At 41.2% G+C, this 18,261-nt stretch overlaps 1 protein-coding gene across 2 annotated transcripts in view; it reads right to left on the bottom strand.

The window, feature by feature from the left end:
* The window catches only part of FRMD3 (FERM domain containing 3), a 285,438-nt gene that overhangs the window by 120,738 nt on the left and 146,439 nt on the right, over positions 1 to 18,261 (bottom strand). For both annotated transcript variants that reach the window (XM_029920720.1, XM_029920719.1), the window contains exon 2: positions 14,540 to 14,644. In XM_029920720.1, coding sequence (XP_029776580.1) covers positions 14,540 to 14,644 — 105 coding nt within the window. The remainder of the gene's footprint in view (positions 1 to 14,539; positions 14,645 to 18,261) is intronic.

Below are 18,261 nucleotides of genomic sequence, written 5' to 3'. Positions count from 1 at the left end.
GCCCTTTACCTTGACCATGCTGCCTCCCAAAAGATCAGTCTGCTCTAAAACACAGCAGTCTCAACAAACATCCCTTCTTTCTCCAGGAGCTGAAAAATTGAGTGGTCAAAGCAAGATTTCCCATTCCAGAGGGTCAGAGCTCTGCAATCTTCAAAAACAAGGACTAGGGGTATTTTAACTATGTCAGCATCATGAAGAGTTTAACAAAAAATACCATACTTTTACCTCTGATGTACTACACAAACTGAAATAGCAAGTTTCTTTGCTCCTGATCAAAATGATATCAGTTCATCTTGAGAACCCTGTTTATCTCTATTTTTTTTAATTGTAGTAAAATACACAACATCAAATTCACCATCCTAACTATTTTCAAGGGTACACTTCAGTGGTATTAAATATATTCATAATGGTGGGACACCATCACCACCATCTACCTCTGAGTGCTTTCATCCTATAAAACTGAAGCTCTGGTCCTAGTAGACAGTCTCCCCCCAGTCCCTTTTCTCCAGGCCCCTAAACCACCATTCTACTTTTGGTTATATGTTTCTTTTTTTTTTTTTTTTTTTTTTTTCTAATTTTTTAATGAGAGAAACCACACAAGTGGGGGAGGGTCAGAGAGAGAGGGAGACAGAATCCGAAGCAGGCTCCAGGCTCTGAGCTGTCAGCAGGGCCCAAGACAGGGCTCAAATCCATGAACCACGTGATCATGACCGGAGCCAAAGTTGGACACTCAACTGACTGAGCCACCCAGGCACCCTTTGGTTATCTGTTTCTAGTCAGAAATGATGCTTGGCATTTACACAGTTATAACTGAACACTGAAAAATATATTAGTTGCACAAGGTTACATAGCCAGTAAGTGGCCCACAGTGTTTTACTTCTCTCTCATATCCCACAACTATAATATGGGAATAGCAATAGTACCTCCCTCATAGGGTTGTTGAAAGAATTTTAGAAGTTAATAAAAAGTTAATAAGTATAAGACATTTATACAGTGCCTGGCAGGTGAAAAACATCAATAAGTGCTTGTTTGCAGATACTGAGGTTACTTAATAAGCACAGTTTAATTGGTAGACCACATCTCGTGGAGGAAAATAATAAAAGGGGCTTCTGATGATTAAATACTTTCCTAGAAATAAATAGGGTAACTTAACACTAAGGAAAGAAAACAAATACCTACGGAGATCAATACCTACTGCTATTGTTTCACAGAGGAGAATCACTGGTCATTTTGCCAATAAAGTCTGAAATAGACTTTCTGAATTCTCCTTGTTTGGCACCCTTTGAACTTCTTAGCCCTTCTCTGCCTAACTTCCACCTGCCTCTCTTCCTCCCCTCTGCCTTCAGGGAGGACAGGTACATTTCACTTAATGTGCCCATACTAGTTAGTTGGTGGCAGTCTCCCAGGGCTGTGAAGAGGGCTTCAGGCTCAGGGAGAATGAGTGCCACGATGGATTGACTACGTCTGCCATGGAGGGTAGGGAATATTTAACGTACACCTGCAAGGTATTTGCCATCTGTGCCCCAAATAAATTGATACTAAATGAACTGGCCTCCTCATTGTCCTATAAAATATACCCTGAGGTTTCTGATAGGACAAAAGGAGGAGGAAGGTAAGAACTTATTCATACCCTATGCTGCCTCTCAAACCTTGTGTATCTTTTTCTTAATGTTTATTTTTGAGGGGGATGGAGGTCAGAGAGAGAGGGAGACACAGAATCCAAAGCAGGCTCCAGGCTCTGAGCTGTTAGCACAGAGCCTGATGTGGGGCTCAGACCCACAAGCTGTGAAATCATGACCCGAGCCAAAATTGGACCCTTAACTGACTGAGCCACTCAGGTGCCCTTAACCTTGTGTGTCTTAGTTACCTATGTCTAGAGTGTGGCCACTACTCTTCCAGGCCAATGATCCTTATGTGATGATATAATCATGGGGTGTAGAGACCTAATAAAAATAAGCCAGCAATAGTCATGTGTCAAGGGATTATAGGAAATCATTTCTTCAGAAATGGTCAAGCTCTAGTATTTATTAAAATTTAAACATCTGACTGGCCTGTGGCCCATCAATTCCTTTATTCCACAATTTGTCCATGTGCACATAGAGGAACATAAGAATTCTCACTGCAAGATTATATACAATTATAAAGTATTAGAATGTTGATGGTCATCATCAGGAAAAGGGTAAATAAATGGCCATATGTTCATATTGTGGATTCTGCAGTGTACTACAGGAGGTAGACCTTTATGTGTAACATGGTTAGATCTCTAAAGCACACTGCAAGATGCAAACAGTGAATTCAGAACTATGGCCTCAGTTCTCAATTCATACACTGAGACGCTCCAGGGAAAAGCAGCCATTCTAGTCATCTGTCAGACACCCACTGAGCAAAACTAGAAGCTCAAGGAAGTTCCCAGTTCCAACAGTAGATCATGCTACATTCCTTTTGATGTCATACTTTTTGAAAAGCTGGGTTTTTAGTGATTTCTGGGATAAAAATCAAGGACCGTACTAAAATAGGTGAGAGGAGGCAATGAGTGCAGCAATATCGGATCTGATCCAAGAGGAGCCATAGGGCGCCCAACAGGTGCACACAGCCCATTAGTAAGTAATTGTGGTTAAGAATGAAAGGAAATTACTATTTTTACGTGCATCACATTTTAAATGGCCACTAACTTGTTGGAATGTAAATACTAAGTTGGTTGACTCTCACTCTTATCAGATGGCACTGTTAGATATTTCGTTTTACCTAGAGCACCATGAAATAATTACTAAGATACTAAGAGAGCCACAAATCAACAAAGTTTGGGAACCTCTGAACTATGGTGTCATATAATGGATGGGTTTTCTAAGTAAAAAGTATAAAACACTACCATATATTTCCAAAGAACACATAATAGGCACCTAAATGTATTTTTAAAGATCTGAAATGATACACACTAAACTGATACCAGTGAGGGTGGAAAACAGGAAGAAAACAGGAATTTAGGGGTGTTGCTCAAAAGAAACCATGACTTCTGTGTTATCTGATGTTTTAACCTACTTTTTACATGTATTCATGTATTATGTGAATATTTAAAACTCAATTTTTAAAGTTCTACTCAGAGATTAAAGGTGGATTTTATGTAATTTAGAGTTAAGAAAAAGAATTTCATCCATAACAGGCAGATGCCAAGTCCAGCTAATCCCCTAGCATTGGTCTAGCTCTGGAGTCAGCCTGGGTTCAAATCCCAGCTCAGCCACTTACTAGTGATGTGACCTCCAGCAAGTTTCTTCCTCTGTTTCCTCACTTACAGCATCATCATGAAGTTGAAGTAGGTTAATTCATTAAGAAGCCCTGAGAACAAAGCTTGGAGCATAGTGAAGGCTCAGTAAACACCAGCTCTTCCCATCTTCTGTGGATTCACTCAGAGACACCCAAGCTGGTGCAACGGCCCCTCTCAGTGAACCCACCTCTGCCACTCTCTTCCTTTCACACCCCTCCCCATCTGCCTCTTGCTCTACATGAAGGGTAATTCTCCTCCCTCTTTCCCTTCTTCCTTTTAAGAGTTAGGAGTTGGGCAATGAAGCCAAGGCTAGACTACACCAACAATTCCCACTGTTACTATATGTACAGGTGGATCTCACACCTGTGAGAAAGTAACCATGATGCTGTATGCTCAGTAATTCGAAATAAGGCTCGGAACATTCACTGCATTGCTATTTTCCTTTCAGTTGCCACTTGGATTTATGCTAGGTTGTTTTTTTTTTTTTTTAAAGTCTGTTTCCTTACTGGAAACTGATTCTCTAAGAGAGGTAGAAAGAAAAGCCTGCCAACCAAATATCTGAATTTGTGGCTGGTTTACAATAACTAAAAACTTTATTTCTTCAACTCTCATTTAGAATAAGAATTCCAAAGACTATGGAAGCTAAGACCTAACTATTAATTCTACCTAATGAGCTTAGGAAGTAAGATGAACCAGAGGATGCATTCCCTTAATGTGATCCGAAGGTATCAGGAATTTATCTGCAGAGGTAACACAGGGGCTCTGCCCAGATCCCCTCAATGCTGTTTTCCCCTTAGTTACATAGCATCTTGACCCTTCTTACGAAGGCTGGCTCAGGTTACTGGAATCCAACAGGGTGAAGAATGAACCTCCCCACTCGTCTCTTAACTGGCAGGGTAAGAAGGGATAGGTATGAGAGGATAAATACCTCTGCTCCCGCGCCCCTTGGTCAGGACAACCCTAAGGCATAACCTACCACTCTTCCAGAGCTCCTCTTTGGCTTTCAGCCCAAGTTACATGCCACACAACTTTGCTCAACATCACACACTTGTGGGATGTCCTTCCCTTCCCTGCCCCAATCCCACCAATCTCCTACAAGTCTTTTGTCCTGTGAACTGGAATTTTTACCTCAGGATCCACTTCTGGGAACCAGAGCCAACACAGCCTCTCTAACTCCCTACCAAAAACTGCCCTCCTGCCAGGGTATTTAAAATCCTTCCTTTGGGAGGTTTTATTCCTTTTGCCTCCTGCTTGACCCTGTATATCTCCATATGAGAAGTCTCAGTTTAACAAGGGTTTCAGTCTGGACAATGCAGCCTGACCACATTTCAAGCCACTTCTTAGAACAAATTTATTTTGATTGATAGCAGCTTGAAGCAAAAAAAAAGTCAAAGGAAGCCTCACAAAAGGGGTAAAAAGCAGAGTGCTGACTAACCCTTCTATGTCCCGATTCCCTTCTCTGTGGTCTTGAGGGGTGGGGGACAGATTCCAGGAACCCTGAGATTCCTTCAGCTCTCACATTCCATACTCTATGAACCTGAAGGATAAGAACATTACCAATAAATGTGATCTCTTTAATTTTGCAAGACCCCGCTGCACTTAGCCCTAAGAGATCATTTTTCTCTATCCCATCATAGAAATGGTGCATTTCTTTTGCACTTTCCAATTTTGGCTTCTTTAAGGAGAAGTTGGGGGGAAGGTGGGTGTGAGGTGGTGATTTGTGACTAAGTAGATTGATTTTTAATTTGGTAGCTGCTAAGCCAGAGGGGAAAAAACCAAAACTCCCAAAAGTAAACAATATAACACACTTGGTTATCTTCAAATGTTGGGCTTCTGTTGAAATTGATTCACAGAATAAATTATACACCCCTCTGTTATCTTTCCCAAAACCCTTGATCCCCTAAACCAGAATAATCTATAGCCCAGAGAAATGTGTTAAATCACCAGTGGGGCTTTAAACAAGAATGAATGAATCTCCCAAACAGGAGATTGTCTTTCCCCTCAGGTGGTAACCAGATCCAAAATCTGACCAATTCCCATCACAGCCCTGAAAAGATGGCCTGATTCTCATATCTCACCTGAACAAAGCACTAGAGAAACTCAGTCCCTCTGTATTATCTAGCCAGTTTATGCCATTTCTAGACCCTCTGACCTCTGCAGGGGGGAAAAAAGAATCCCATCTGAATGAACACAACCTCGACAGTGTTCTGGCCAGCCCAGCTAGAGCTAGCCCCCAGTTATTTAGCTACCAGTAACCAATGGTTTCCACTCCAGTTTCAGTGAAATCTACAACACAATGGCAACAACAGCTAAAGTGTCTGTAGAGGAGGCATACTCAAGTCGTTTTCCTTCTGGAAATCAACCTATGCAAGAAGACCTCCACTGTTTCAGCGTAATGTATTTCTTCAACCATAACTGCTCTTGCATTCTGGGTTCTCAGGGATGAGCAAAATAGAAGTAACAGCTGGGAGAGGAAACACCATGGGACACAGAGGAGGAAACAGCAAGCCCAAGAAAGAATAAGCAGCCATAAACAATATATAAATGAATAGAAATAGCTGTGTCCCCATAAAATTTTATTTACTAAACAAATGGGAGTCATCGTGACACTTGTGTGCCAAGCCCTACTCTACATCCAAGAAATCCTTAATGTATACTTCAAGGGAAAAACAGCAGTAGTCTGAAAATGCAACAGAGCTTGTAAAAGCATTACTGTTTAACATTAACATCAACTGCTGTTTATTTTAAAGTACGCTGAGACACCAAAATGCAATTATGGAGGAAATGATGAGATTCCTTCAAGCTTGTTACAATGGAATTTGTCACCACATAACACTTGCTGTCTAGCCATAGATATTTCACATCGTCACCAAACTGTACTAAGGTCAAAGATCTTCTAGGTGCCAGAAATGTGAAGCTTTCAAATGCTTTAAAGCACATAAAGATCTGTTATATGTGGATAATAGGGACTAATGCACTTAAATAACAACGATATGGCATAGGTACTATTATTTGTCCCCGTTTTACAGATAAAGAAATAGAGGCATAGGTTAAAGAGGCTATTTAAAGTCACACAATCAGCAAAAGGCAGGGCCAGGATTTAACCCAGCCTTCCTGGTACCAAAGCTCTTAGATCTTGAGCAGTAATGTCCCCCATACTCCTTCCTTCTTGATGCTTAACACTGGAGCCCATTCTCCTTATATTAGGTCTACAGCTACCCTTGCTTCCAGAAGGTCTCCCTCTCCTCATTATATTCTTTCTGCTGTAAATGTTCTTGGTTGGTCTTCTTTGCTGGTTTCTCCTTCTGGACCTCTTTTTTTTTTTTTTTTAAGGATGTTCTTTAGATTTCATATTCTCTTATTCTACAAGCTTTCCCTCAGCTTTGCAGTCTCTTCTCAGGGTTTTGAAGTTGTGAAAACCTCACATGCTCCAAAATCTCCATCTGTGGCCTAAATCTCTTCATTAAGCTTCAGATCCAGGTTCACAACTATAGACTGAACATCTCTACTTCATCATCTCACAGTATCCCAACCTCAACAAGTCCAAGACTTACCACCTCTTCCCCAAACCCGCTTCGTACAGTTTATTTAGTTAAGTGGCTCTACCTGTAATTGGAACTCAAAAGTCTTCATAAAAAATTCAAACACCCAGCTAGACAGGCTATGGGGAGAAGCCCAAAACCACATAAGAAGGGAGGGGGCCCCCAAGCCCCACTTTCCAGCCATCACCATCAAGGTTTCAGGCATATGAATGAAAGGACCTTGGGCCCCCTGCCCTCCAGAATAGACCAGCGAGTAGCTGAATACCACTGACTGAACCCAGCCAACACCACGTGAACAGAAGAATCATTTAGTGGAGCCTTGCTCAAATTTCTGACCCCAAAAATCCTGACATGATAAAATGGTGTTTCTTTAAGCCCCTGAGTGTTTGAGAAGACTTGTGACACAGCAATAGAGAACTAGAACTCTTATTCCTTGTTACTGACTGAATGTTTGTCCTCCCCACCCCCACCAAATCTGCACATTGAAGCTCTAATCCCCAATGCAATAGTATTTGGAAGTAGTAACTCTGAAGGTAATAAGGTTTAGAAGAGGTCATAAGGGTGGAAATGCATGATGGGATTGCTGTCCTTGTAAGATTAGGAAGACCAGAGCACCTGCGTGCTCTCCCCACCCCCCACCCAAGTGTGCACACAGGCAAAAAGGCAGCACTCTGCAAGCCAGGAAGAGTTCTCACCAGGAACCAAATCTGTCTGCCTCTTGAACTTGGACTTCTGAGCCTCCAGAACTGCAAGGACTAATTGTCCTGCATAAGCAGGTGTTTTCTTATAGCAACCCAAGCTGACTAAGACACTCATTATTACTCTCCATGGACAGAACACAGTTACAGTTCAACCTTTAAATGACATTTGCTTGAGCATGCATGAAGAAGAAATAAACATTTGCTCAAATTATTGTTTCCTAACCTATACTGCTTTTATTTCTCCAGGTTATATATACATCATATTTACATTCTAGTCTTCTTCTCAGCCTGACTTTAAAATGGTCTCTAGAGCTATCTGAACCTTCCAAACCTGCTGGTCTCCTATCAGCTCTGATGTTCTTGCCTTCTGGAAGTCTCTGGTGAGCGCTTCTCTGTTGAATGATAAACTTAAACCTTAGCAATCTAATTGATTTCTGCCCTTATCTGAACCAAGCCCAGGAGGTTCCTACCACCAAGGAGGAAGATTCAGTTACCTTGGATAGCCAGCTGGTTTTTCCCCTAACTCAGATAAGGATAAAATGGCATTTTTCACCACACTTATTCCTGTGTCTACCTATTGGCCCAAACAAGTTAACCAGTTCATGTGCTTGCTCCTTCCTCCACAAAATTACAACATCCCAGTTACCTAAGTGACTTACATATTGGAACCTGTCTTTTTCAGGCATCCCCATCTCTTCCTCAGAGAGGTATAGACAGAGTTGATTATGAGCAATCATTTTAGTTAAACACCAAGTTCTTCTTTCTGCCTTAGGAATATGACAATTTCCCCAAATCTGGCAAGTTAATACCTTGGGCCACAATTGAACCACTGCACAAAATACCCAGTTTTCAAGCTGTTAAAATACTGTTACATTTCCTGTAACTTGAATGTTCTAAGTCCTTTCCCATAAAGCCAAGTTACTTGTTCATTCCTCCTCCCCAAATAGGCATCCAAATGGTCTAGGTTTTCAATACACCTGAGACCTTAAAAACAAAAGTGGATTCATTAAGCAGACAAATTCACGATCAGTGACCTAAAGCAGCAGTACAAGCCTTCTCTTCAGTACAGGCCTGCCCTAAATCTTAGGTACCACTCTTGATCCTAGTTATAAGCATCTGTGGAACAATTGTCCCCAAGAGCAGGAAGCAGCCTTTCAAAGGCAGGAGCAGCTGGTGGGACATAATGCTGTCTGGCTTCCTGGCACCATCCCCAGAGTGAAACCTAAAATCATTGGGATTTTTTTTTTAATTCTATTCCAGGTCCTCCCCAAAGATGCCTCTAGAAAAAGCAAACCGCTATAACATAGAAAAGGTCTTTTCCCATTATTATTAAAATTCACTGATAGGTTCACTAGTTCTTTCTGGTTACCAACATAAAAACCCCAGGGCTGTAATTATATCTGGGGAAAAGGAGGCATGTCCTTCCATTTAGGAGATCCCAGGTCATCCGATCACAAAGTGTACCCAGTGGCCACATGACCTACGATGCCCAAACACAGGGTGGTGGAAGAGGTTGCCCCAAAGGGGTCAATTTCCAAAGTGAACTTATGGTCTTTTACTATGAATCAGAATGGCCCCGAAGTTAGAAAAGTCAATGATACTGATGTAGGTGGGTTAACCAGATGCTTAGATATAGGGAAGTTAAAACCAAAAGCACTGGGCTAAAAATGCCTGCAGATCCAAAACCAATACCTACAACCTAGTCCTGGAAGAAGTCCTCTGACTGGGCTGGTGGGGAAGGGGGTACTTCCTCAGTTCTAAAGCACTGGGGGCGACTTCCCCCTAGTTGGGCTTGGGGAAGGGGAAAAGGCAGAAGGGAAATCCAGGACAATGGACACAGCCAAACCACAGCCATAGAAAACAGTAATGAAATTTGGCTATTTCAAAACTTACACTTTCCAAAGAGAAGTTACCCAAACACCTGAGAAGCAGTGGAAAAGAATAAATTACACTAAAGACAAAATGCCTGGATTTCAACCAAGTACTATCTTTTCCTTCTGGGATTATTCCTTCTAAGACTTCTAAATTTATAATCCCAACTTTCTCTATCAGTAAGATGAGAGGAATAATCACTCAACTTTTCCCTAATCTTGGACACCTAAGATTATAGGAGTTCTTCAGAAGAACAATATGGTGGAAAGTGGAGGGGATTTTTACGGACTGGTATTCAACCTACCCCTTCCTTCATCCAATTTTTAAAATAATGGAAATTTTGAGCCCTTGTCAGTAAGATACCAAAAGACAGTCATCATTTACTGACTCAGTCCTCATCACTCTCAGAGCACATGAGGCAGGAGACATCTTGTCAAACATATGGTGTTCCAAATGTAACAGTGCTAAATATTTAATATTCCACAATGGTTAACTGTAAATCAAGTTGTGAAGAGTTGTAGGCAAACCACCAACTTCCACAGCAAAGGTAAGTTCCACTTCAGCTTTTCTAACTAATGTGATTTTTCTCTGTTGATTAGCTTTCTATCCAAATAACTCACTGGTTTTTATTTTCCACTGAGAAAAAATACATGACCTGATAAAACCACTAATGTTGGTCAATTAATCTCTCCTTAAAACTCCCGTATCAGCAGGTCTTTGTGCCTCCCAGCCCATTTTTCTAGTTATCCAAGGCTCATTTTCCCCCTTCTCTCCCCAAAGATCATAATAATGGCCATTTTGCTTTAAAGGAAGTTTCTGACATATATAGATCTTAGACTTGCCAATCATGGTTTGGTTTCCTCTCACAGCCTCATACAAGTGCCTCACCTAGACCTAGCCAATGTGTACTAATTATAAAAACTCACAATAAAAATAACACCACCATGTACTTAGTATCTACCATTTGTTAAACATTTGCATACTTTATCTCTAATTCCCATATCCACCCTACAGGTAGGTACTGTTATCTGTTTTAACAATCAGGACAGGGACTCAGATCACACAGCTGACTGACCAGCACAGGTGGGGTTTAATTCACATCTTTCTGAGTACAAATTCCAAGCTGTTCCGTGCAACTACTTTGCAATGTAGGCTAGACTCACACTGAATCTTCAGAATCAAAAGGCTCTAAGAGCTGTAAGGTGCAGGGGTGGAAAAAACAACTACTGAAGCAGCTTTAAGCAAATTTAGTGGATAATCAGATAAGACCATTTTGTTTTGAGTATGGCCCACATTTTTTCCACTAATCTACTACCCAAATCTGGACACTAAAAATTAAGCTAAGCCAAGTCAAAATATAAAGAACAATGAAGCACATCAACCTAACCATGTCTTTTTTTAACTTAAAAAAAAAAAAGCGTAGATACGAAACATGGTACAAAAATAGTATAACCACACTCTTCCCCTAATGTTAGCATCTTATATAACCACAGTACAATGATCAAAATTAAGAAATATTAATACAATGCTATTAACTGAACAACAGACTTCATCTAGAGTTCGCCAGTTTTCCCACTGCTGGCCTGTGCTCAGAATCCCACATTGCCTTTGTTGATGTATCTTTCTTGAATTAGATAGTCCACCCCCCTGCCTTCCCACCCCCACCACCACTGCCACTGCCGCCCAATCTTTCATGGTCTTTCATGGCCTCAAAGCTTATGAAGAATAAAGGTAAAATGTTTTGAAGAAGGTCTCTCAATTCACTCTTTTCTAGTTTCCTAAAGATTTGAACGAAGTTATGCATTACTGGGAAGACTACCACAGGACAATATGCCCTTCTCTAGACAAGAAAATCAGGGCACACGCAATGTTGGTATGTCCTCTTGCTGGTGATGTTAACCTGACGACCCGGTTAAAGTCGTGCCTGCCAGGTTTCTTCACTATAATGTTAGTCTTTTCCCCTCTGCAATTAAAAAATATCTTTGGGGAGAGGTACTTTGAGACTGTACGAATATCTCATTTCTCCTCAAACTTCCACCCACTAATTTTAGCATTCATCAATGAATCTTGCCCACAATAATCACTGTGCTGTTTTAATAGTTGTTTTCAATTTCTCTCATTCCTTCTACACTTATTAATTGGATTCTTCTGTAAGGAAGAGCCATCTCATCTCCCCTTTTATTTATTTATTTATATCATTAAGACTCATGGTATTTTATTTAATGGATTATAATCCAATACTATTGTGATTTATTTTTGCACTCTGATTTTTCAGTTTTGGCCACTGGCAGTTCTTTCAGGTTGGCTCTGTGCCTTACTAGGTCTATGAATGTGACCTTTATTTATTTATTTATTTATTTATTTATTTATTTATTTTTTAGCAGTTCCTTACTTTTGGGCACCACAACATGCTCCAGGCTCATCTTGTGATTTCCCTGCCTTAGCCCTACAATCAGCCATTTCTTCAAGGAGTCCTTGTCCTTGTTCCTTTTATTAGAAAGTGATATTTAGAAACCAAGATCTAGAGGATAGGTGTGCTCATTGCTAATGTGGGGCCATTGCTTTTAGGACATCTCAGAAAACAGAATTTGGAAATATACACATATGGATACTAGCCCACATGCACACATGCCCATCTATATTTTTATATTTTTTTAAACTATGAGTTTATACCAACATCTGATTCTAATCCTAAAGACTTCTCTTATTAGGTTGTCTAATATCTTCCCAGTGAGTCAAGAGAAATGAAAACAGCTTATATACTTAAGTGGTTTCCAGATATTATCTAGGCTAAGGGTCAGCAAACTATGGCAAAATGCCTAATTATAAAATGCTTTTATTGGAAAAAAGTTTTAGAAGAACAAAGCTACATCCATTAATTTAGGTACTGTCTATGGCTGCTTTCTACCAGAATAAAATAATTGAAAAATTATGACAGAGGTTGTACAGGTCCCAAAAGTGAAAAAGTTTTCTATTTGGTCATTTACAGTAAAGGTTTACAAATCCCTGGTCTAGGCTAGGTTTCAATTTTTCACTTGGGAGAGGAGTGGATAGAATGTGGGTTCAAATACCATCCTTCCACCATTAATCACTAGCCTTAGGCAAGCCAGTGACCCTCTGTATCTCAGTTTTCCCCTTCCTTCTAATGTTGTGGAGAAGACTAGAGACCTGCTCAACTAATGGTTGCTAGAATTACTTCTGCAGGTTAGGGTTTTAGAATTGAGGATGGATTTTACACAAAAAGAATCTATATTCAGTGGTGGTTAGATTACTATTAATATAGTCCACAGAGTCTGCTTGACCCATAGGGATTAGGGTTTGAACCATAATCCTAAACTCAACACTCATTCCATTACTTATTAGCTGTAGGACCTTGGGCAAGTCACAGTATCTTTCAATCTGTTTCTCTCTCCATAAAAGATTAATATCATCATAAGCCACAAGAAGCTATATCTATGAATAGCTTTATGCCATGGTCCCCAATACCAGTCTGATGACCAAAGCTGGGATGGCTATGTCAAATGTAGAATCAGGATGTGCTAAAATATATGCTCCTGGTCCAGCCTCGCTATTCTGCTTCAAGAGGTCAGAATAAGGTCCATACTAAGCATTGTTAGTAAAGCCCTAAGGCGATTTTGTTAGAGGGCCAGGTCTGGGAACCACTTCTAACAGTAGGAAATGCCACATAAATCCCCTCTGTGACCTCATGTCAGCCCTACATCCTCACCAGTATCCTGCTACCTTCCTCTAACTCAGGTAAATGACCCGTTAAAGAGTTCCTGTGAACGCTACAGGAAAGCAAAATCTCTTTCTGAGCCACTGCATTGTATGTGTTTACAGAAGATTAGGTCCTACTGGACTCTAAGACCTAAGGAGGATTCCCCATGTTTCAGAACAAAATCCAATCCATTCCTTAAACAGCCTCCTCCTTTATAAAAATACACTCTAGAAGCCTCTCCTCTTCATGTTGTGTCAGTAAATATGAAACAAAGACTGTGGGGAGGGAACAGGGTAGAGAAAGATGACTAGGGACATCAATAGGAGGAGAACAAATCAAAGAAAGCAGAGGAAACTTGTTCCCCCATCCCAGACCCCAGATGACCCCTGCTTGGCAGTGGGGAAGGGGAAGAAGCAAAGATCAGAGCAGGTACAAGGCCTCCTAATCCGTAGCTGAGACCCACAGCAGGGTGGCAGGAATGGGAAAACCCAAGTGGTAGGAGCTGGGATGGAGATTCCTGAGACCTTCTGGAAGTGAAGGACAGATATCAGTGAATCCAACATACGTCACAAACATATGTGCTGGCGCAGTACCCAGTTCAAAAGGCCAGACTCCCCTACTTTCTCTTACAAAATCAACAGATACCAAGGATAGGTGTATCCAGGAACAAGGATACAGTGCCAGCTGTCAAATTTAGCGGTGTTTGAAGAGCAGCTGTCAAAGCATCTTAACCCTTCATCTGCCAAAAGCTTTTTTTTTAATTTTTTTAAAATTTTTTAACGTTTTATTTATTTTTGATACAGAGAGAGACAGAGTATGAGAGGGGGAGGGGCAGAGAGAGAAGGAGACACAGAACTGAAAGCAGGCCCCAGGCTCTGAGCTAGCTGTCAGCAGAGAGCCTGACGCGAGACTCGAGCCCACAAACGTGAGATCTGACCTGAGCCGAAGTCGGAGGCTTAACCGACTGAGCCACCCAGGCACCCCAAAAGTTTTTTTTAATTGAAATGAAACTCACACAACATAAAACCAGCCATTTTTATAGATTCACAACGTCACCCCCTATATCAAGTTCCAAACATGTTCATCACCCCAAAAGAAAACTTGGAATCCATTAAGCACTCTCCTGTTTCCCTCGATCAATAGCTTTATACAGTGAGAAATAGATTTTCTTCACAATGAGATTTTTATGCGTCACTGTTTGAACCCACTGTTTCTCAAAGCTTCTCAAAGACACAGGAAGTGGGTAAAGGTAAGTTTTCCTTTCTTCTGCCCTACCCAGTCCAGTGGGAACAGTGCCAAACTCTTCCACTCACACACATACTGGGCTGGTCCAGCCTCACGGGGTGAGTAACCATGAGAACAAGATTGCTCCAAGAAGAAGCTTCTTGGTCACCCAAAGCCCGAGTCATTCCCCTGTTGCGTCCAGACAGAGGTTGGCTCTTACCCGCTGCTTCTCTGGGTCCACGTAACGAATGCCGAAATAGTCCTTCTCCAGCAAGCTGTAGTAATTGCAGATGTGGTCAATAAGAAACTGTCCTTTGGTCTCCCTCTGCAAGAGAAGCATATTTAAGTTTTAGCTAGAGCTCACCTTGTACATTCATGTCTAAAATATGGAAACCAATTTGAGAATAAACTATTAAAAAAAATTTTTAATTAAAAAAATAAGATGTGCCTCATTCACCCCATAGGTCTGTCCTTAGAGATTGGATTAGCTCACTCCAGTCCCTAAAGTAAGGACTTCCAAACTCTTAGCTACAATCTACAGTGAGAAACATTTTTTAAGGCTGTGAACCATTACACACACACACATACACACACACAAACACACACACATGAAACCAAAGGAACACTAAAAAGAGAGCCAAAGAGACCCCAAACAATACCCTGCATCAATGCATTCTACTCTAATATGTTCTATTTTATTCCATTATAGGCCATTTAATTTTTCTAAAGCTACTTATGACTCAGAACACTGATTTAATAACTCGGTACCTAGTGGAGACCCAGAGTTCACAAACCCACACACAATTTCACATACAATGCACCTGAATGTTTGCTGTAATTGCTCTGTAGGTAGTCACTCATTCAGTCCTTACAATAATCCTACGAGGAAAGTCCTCCTATTACATCTACAAAAACAGAGGTAGTGAGAGGCTCAGTGGTGTGTCCAAAGTCACACAACCCATACAGAGGAAGGTAGGAATTGCCCCCAGGCCACCTGGTTACAGAATCTGGGCTCCTAAACCACCAGTTTGTCTCCCTGGAATGTTAGTGAATGTACTGCACCTCTGCTAGAAGGTGCAGTCTGGATGGAGTGGAACTACAGTGAAAGTATCAGATGGAACACCCTGCCTCCCACCAGGAGAGGTGAGAACCTGCTGCTCCAGGCCTCAAAGCCAGCAAGCACATCCATCAGGAAAGGTAAGGCACTGTAAGAGACAGCGGTGGAGGGGGGAAGGCAGACTGGGATTCAAAGACCACCCTTAGGCAAACTCTTCAGCTATTTCACATGGGCAAAATGAGTTGCTTCTATTATTTTTCCTTCTAAAGTTCTAGAAGTGAGAGATTTGTCAGCCAAATCTGATTAAGATAAATACCATTACCACAAAACCCTGTTAATAGCAAAGACTCTTCTAAGCCCTCATCAGGATAGTTGATAAGATTAATTTCCACTTCAATCAAAGTTTCTGGCAGACCCATGGAATATTTTAGGGGTGGAATGTGACCTATAAAAATAAATGAAGAAGTTAGAGGTATTAAGTGAGCCACTCTTCTAATCTGCTAAAAATAATTTTGGGAGATCAATTTGATCTATGTTACATGACTATCTTTTCATTAGAAACTACCACCCTCAGCTCAGGAAGCTGACGAAAAAACCACGCACTGGTCTGGGATGCACTGCACTGAACAAAGGACTGGGGAGTATACATACATAGTATGATATGAAGTCCCGATTCTCCTGAAATTACATTCTGTATAATTTTGAATAAACTCTGAGCCCTTCCTTTATAAGAGAAACCATCTGATGTAGCTCAAAAAGGGGACAAAGCATCACAACGGAATTTGTTTTTAGATTTCTCTAATTGTGTTTAATCCATGAGGCTCAAATGACAATCTATATCTGGTGACTGCTGAATCTAATGCCCAGAGTATAATTGATGGATTTGGTTCCTTTTACAGATTCACCCTTTAATGCATCCATAATGAAGAGGCTGCTGGAGAATCAAATCACTGAACAGAACGTGAGAGTTTGTCATTTTAGGATAGGATTGCTAAGCCCTCTGCATTCGGATTTACTACGGCAGACTGCCCCCACCATATGCAAGACACGCAAGGTATGTGGGTCAGAACATGCTTTGTAATGGTGTGGGATTAAGCAGAATTTAATTGGGCCTGACAGCATTTTGCCCCGAAGATATACTCAAAAGCACACAAAGACTGTTTTTAAAATGATTGAACACACATCCAATACACACTCTCATACTACGTAAGACCCTTGAGGAAAGGAAATGCCACTGTAGATAATGTGTTGACTGAAATACACAAGTGTGGCTGAAGCAGAAATCAATATCTTCCACAAAAGCAGGGGAGGCTAGTTTCCATGCTTCCGGCCCATCAGGCTCCTGCCCTGGGAGCACTGCCCACAGACCAGCAATCCTGCAGAGCAGTGGCCTCGGCATCACCAGAGAGGGAGCGCGTTGGAACCCCAATCTCAAGCACAGCTCCAGACCAACGGGAGCTAACGTGCATTTTAGTAAGATCCCCTGGTTATTCATATGTTCATTCAAGTTTGAGAAGCACTGGTCCAGGGGAATTTCCCCCATGTGTGACAAGTTCAAAAATAGTACCTGTCTCCAGACATCACTAGAAGAAGAAGAAAAAAAGCCCATTTTGCCCATGAGAATGGTCTATTCCTCAAGTCACAAAAATGAAAGTGTTTTCCAATCTTATGAACAAAAGTTGCGCCTGCAACTGCAGGCTGCCAGTCAGCCTCATCATCTTGAGATGCTCGGTGTCGCTGCCTCCCGCCAAGACAGCCAGCTTACAGCCTCGTATTCTGCTCTGCTCTGCCTGGAAATCTGGACAATGTTCTTAGGGCATTTAACTTCCTATTATTATCATTTCTGTGCATGAAGCCCAGTTCTTACACTAAATAAAAGACCACCCTGGCCCATTACCAAGAGTCAGAAGAGCTCATTCAGGGTCGGGCATTTGAGGGGGTCCAGCTGCTAGTTCCACACACCTCACGGCAAGGACGGGCCTTGGGGTGAACACCAGTTCTGTTCCCAGCTCCGACGCCTGGAATTCTCTTGAATTGACCCAAATCCTCCACTTGCTTCCTCCTGAGCTTCCTGGCATATAAGCCACTGCTCACCAACCCGTCTTGCTGCCTACGCCAGTGCCTGGCACACTGGAGGTTATCGAATGACTAAATGAGGCATTGCTTTTTCTCATGGAAAACCTGGGATCTAGGAACTACTGGTGAGCCTCAGAAAGACACTAAAGTCCCCGCCCTGGAGATTCCACAAACATAGTAGAATTAGCCAACTTTCACCCAAATTCATCAAGGTGATGGTCACCTTGGAGAAGTGATGGTCAGGGAAATGATTTCAAGTAGAAGGACTTCTTTTTAATGTCAAAAATGTTTATTCTCCCACAGAATAGCTGCAGTACTTTCAATACCAACTGTTTGGGGGCGGGGGATAAGGGGAATCCAACAGCTAATATAAATTCTTTAGAACTATCACCTAATCGTGTTTTATCACAATAGTGGGACAGAAGAAAAACATTAGGACATTTAAGTGTGTGATCCGTGCTTCAACAAAGTGCCTTAAATATACACTTTGGATGCTGTTTCTAAATGAGGTTATCCAGTCTCAGAAGTGCACTAACGCATTGAAAAAAAAAAGAATGTATTCACCACACACATTTTAACTTATGTCCCAATACTGGTCCTCACCACCTGTAGTACATGGTAAACTGACTTACAAATACCACACTTAAAATATCATGAATATAATTAAAATTTTTTCCATCATTTTATTAATGCGTTAAAAATCTAAACCAATGCCAGTCAAGATATGGTCTATGGACCATGTAAGATTGTAAATTCTTTGTTACTGGTTCTGCATGAAATAAATACAGAAATTCAGAGTATTTTATTTT

The sequence above is a fragment of the Suricata suricatta genome, chromosome 13 (assembly GCF_006229205.1).
Source record: "Suricata suricatta isolate VVHF042 chromosome 13, meerkat_22Aug2017_6uvM2_HiC, whole genome shotgun sequence".
Lineage (NCBI taxonomy): Eukaryota > Metazoa > Chordata > Mammalia > Carnivora > Herpestidae > Suricata > Suricata suricatta.
The sequence above is the reverse complement of the archived record's forward strand: the minus strand, read 5'-3'. Positions and strand labels throughout refer to the sequence as shown.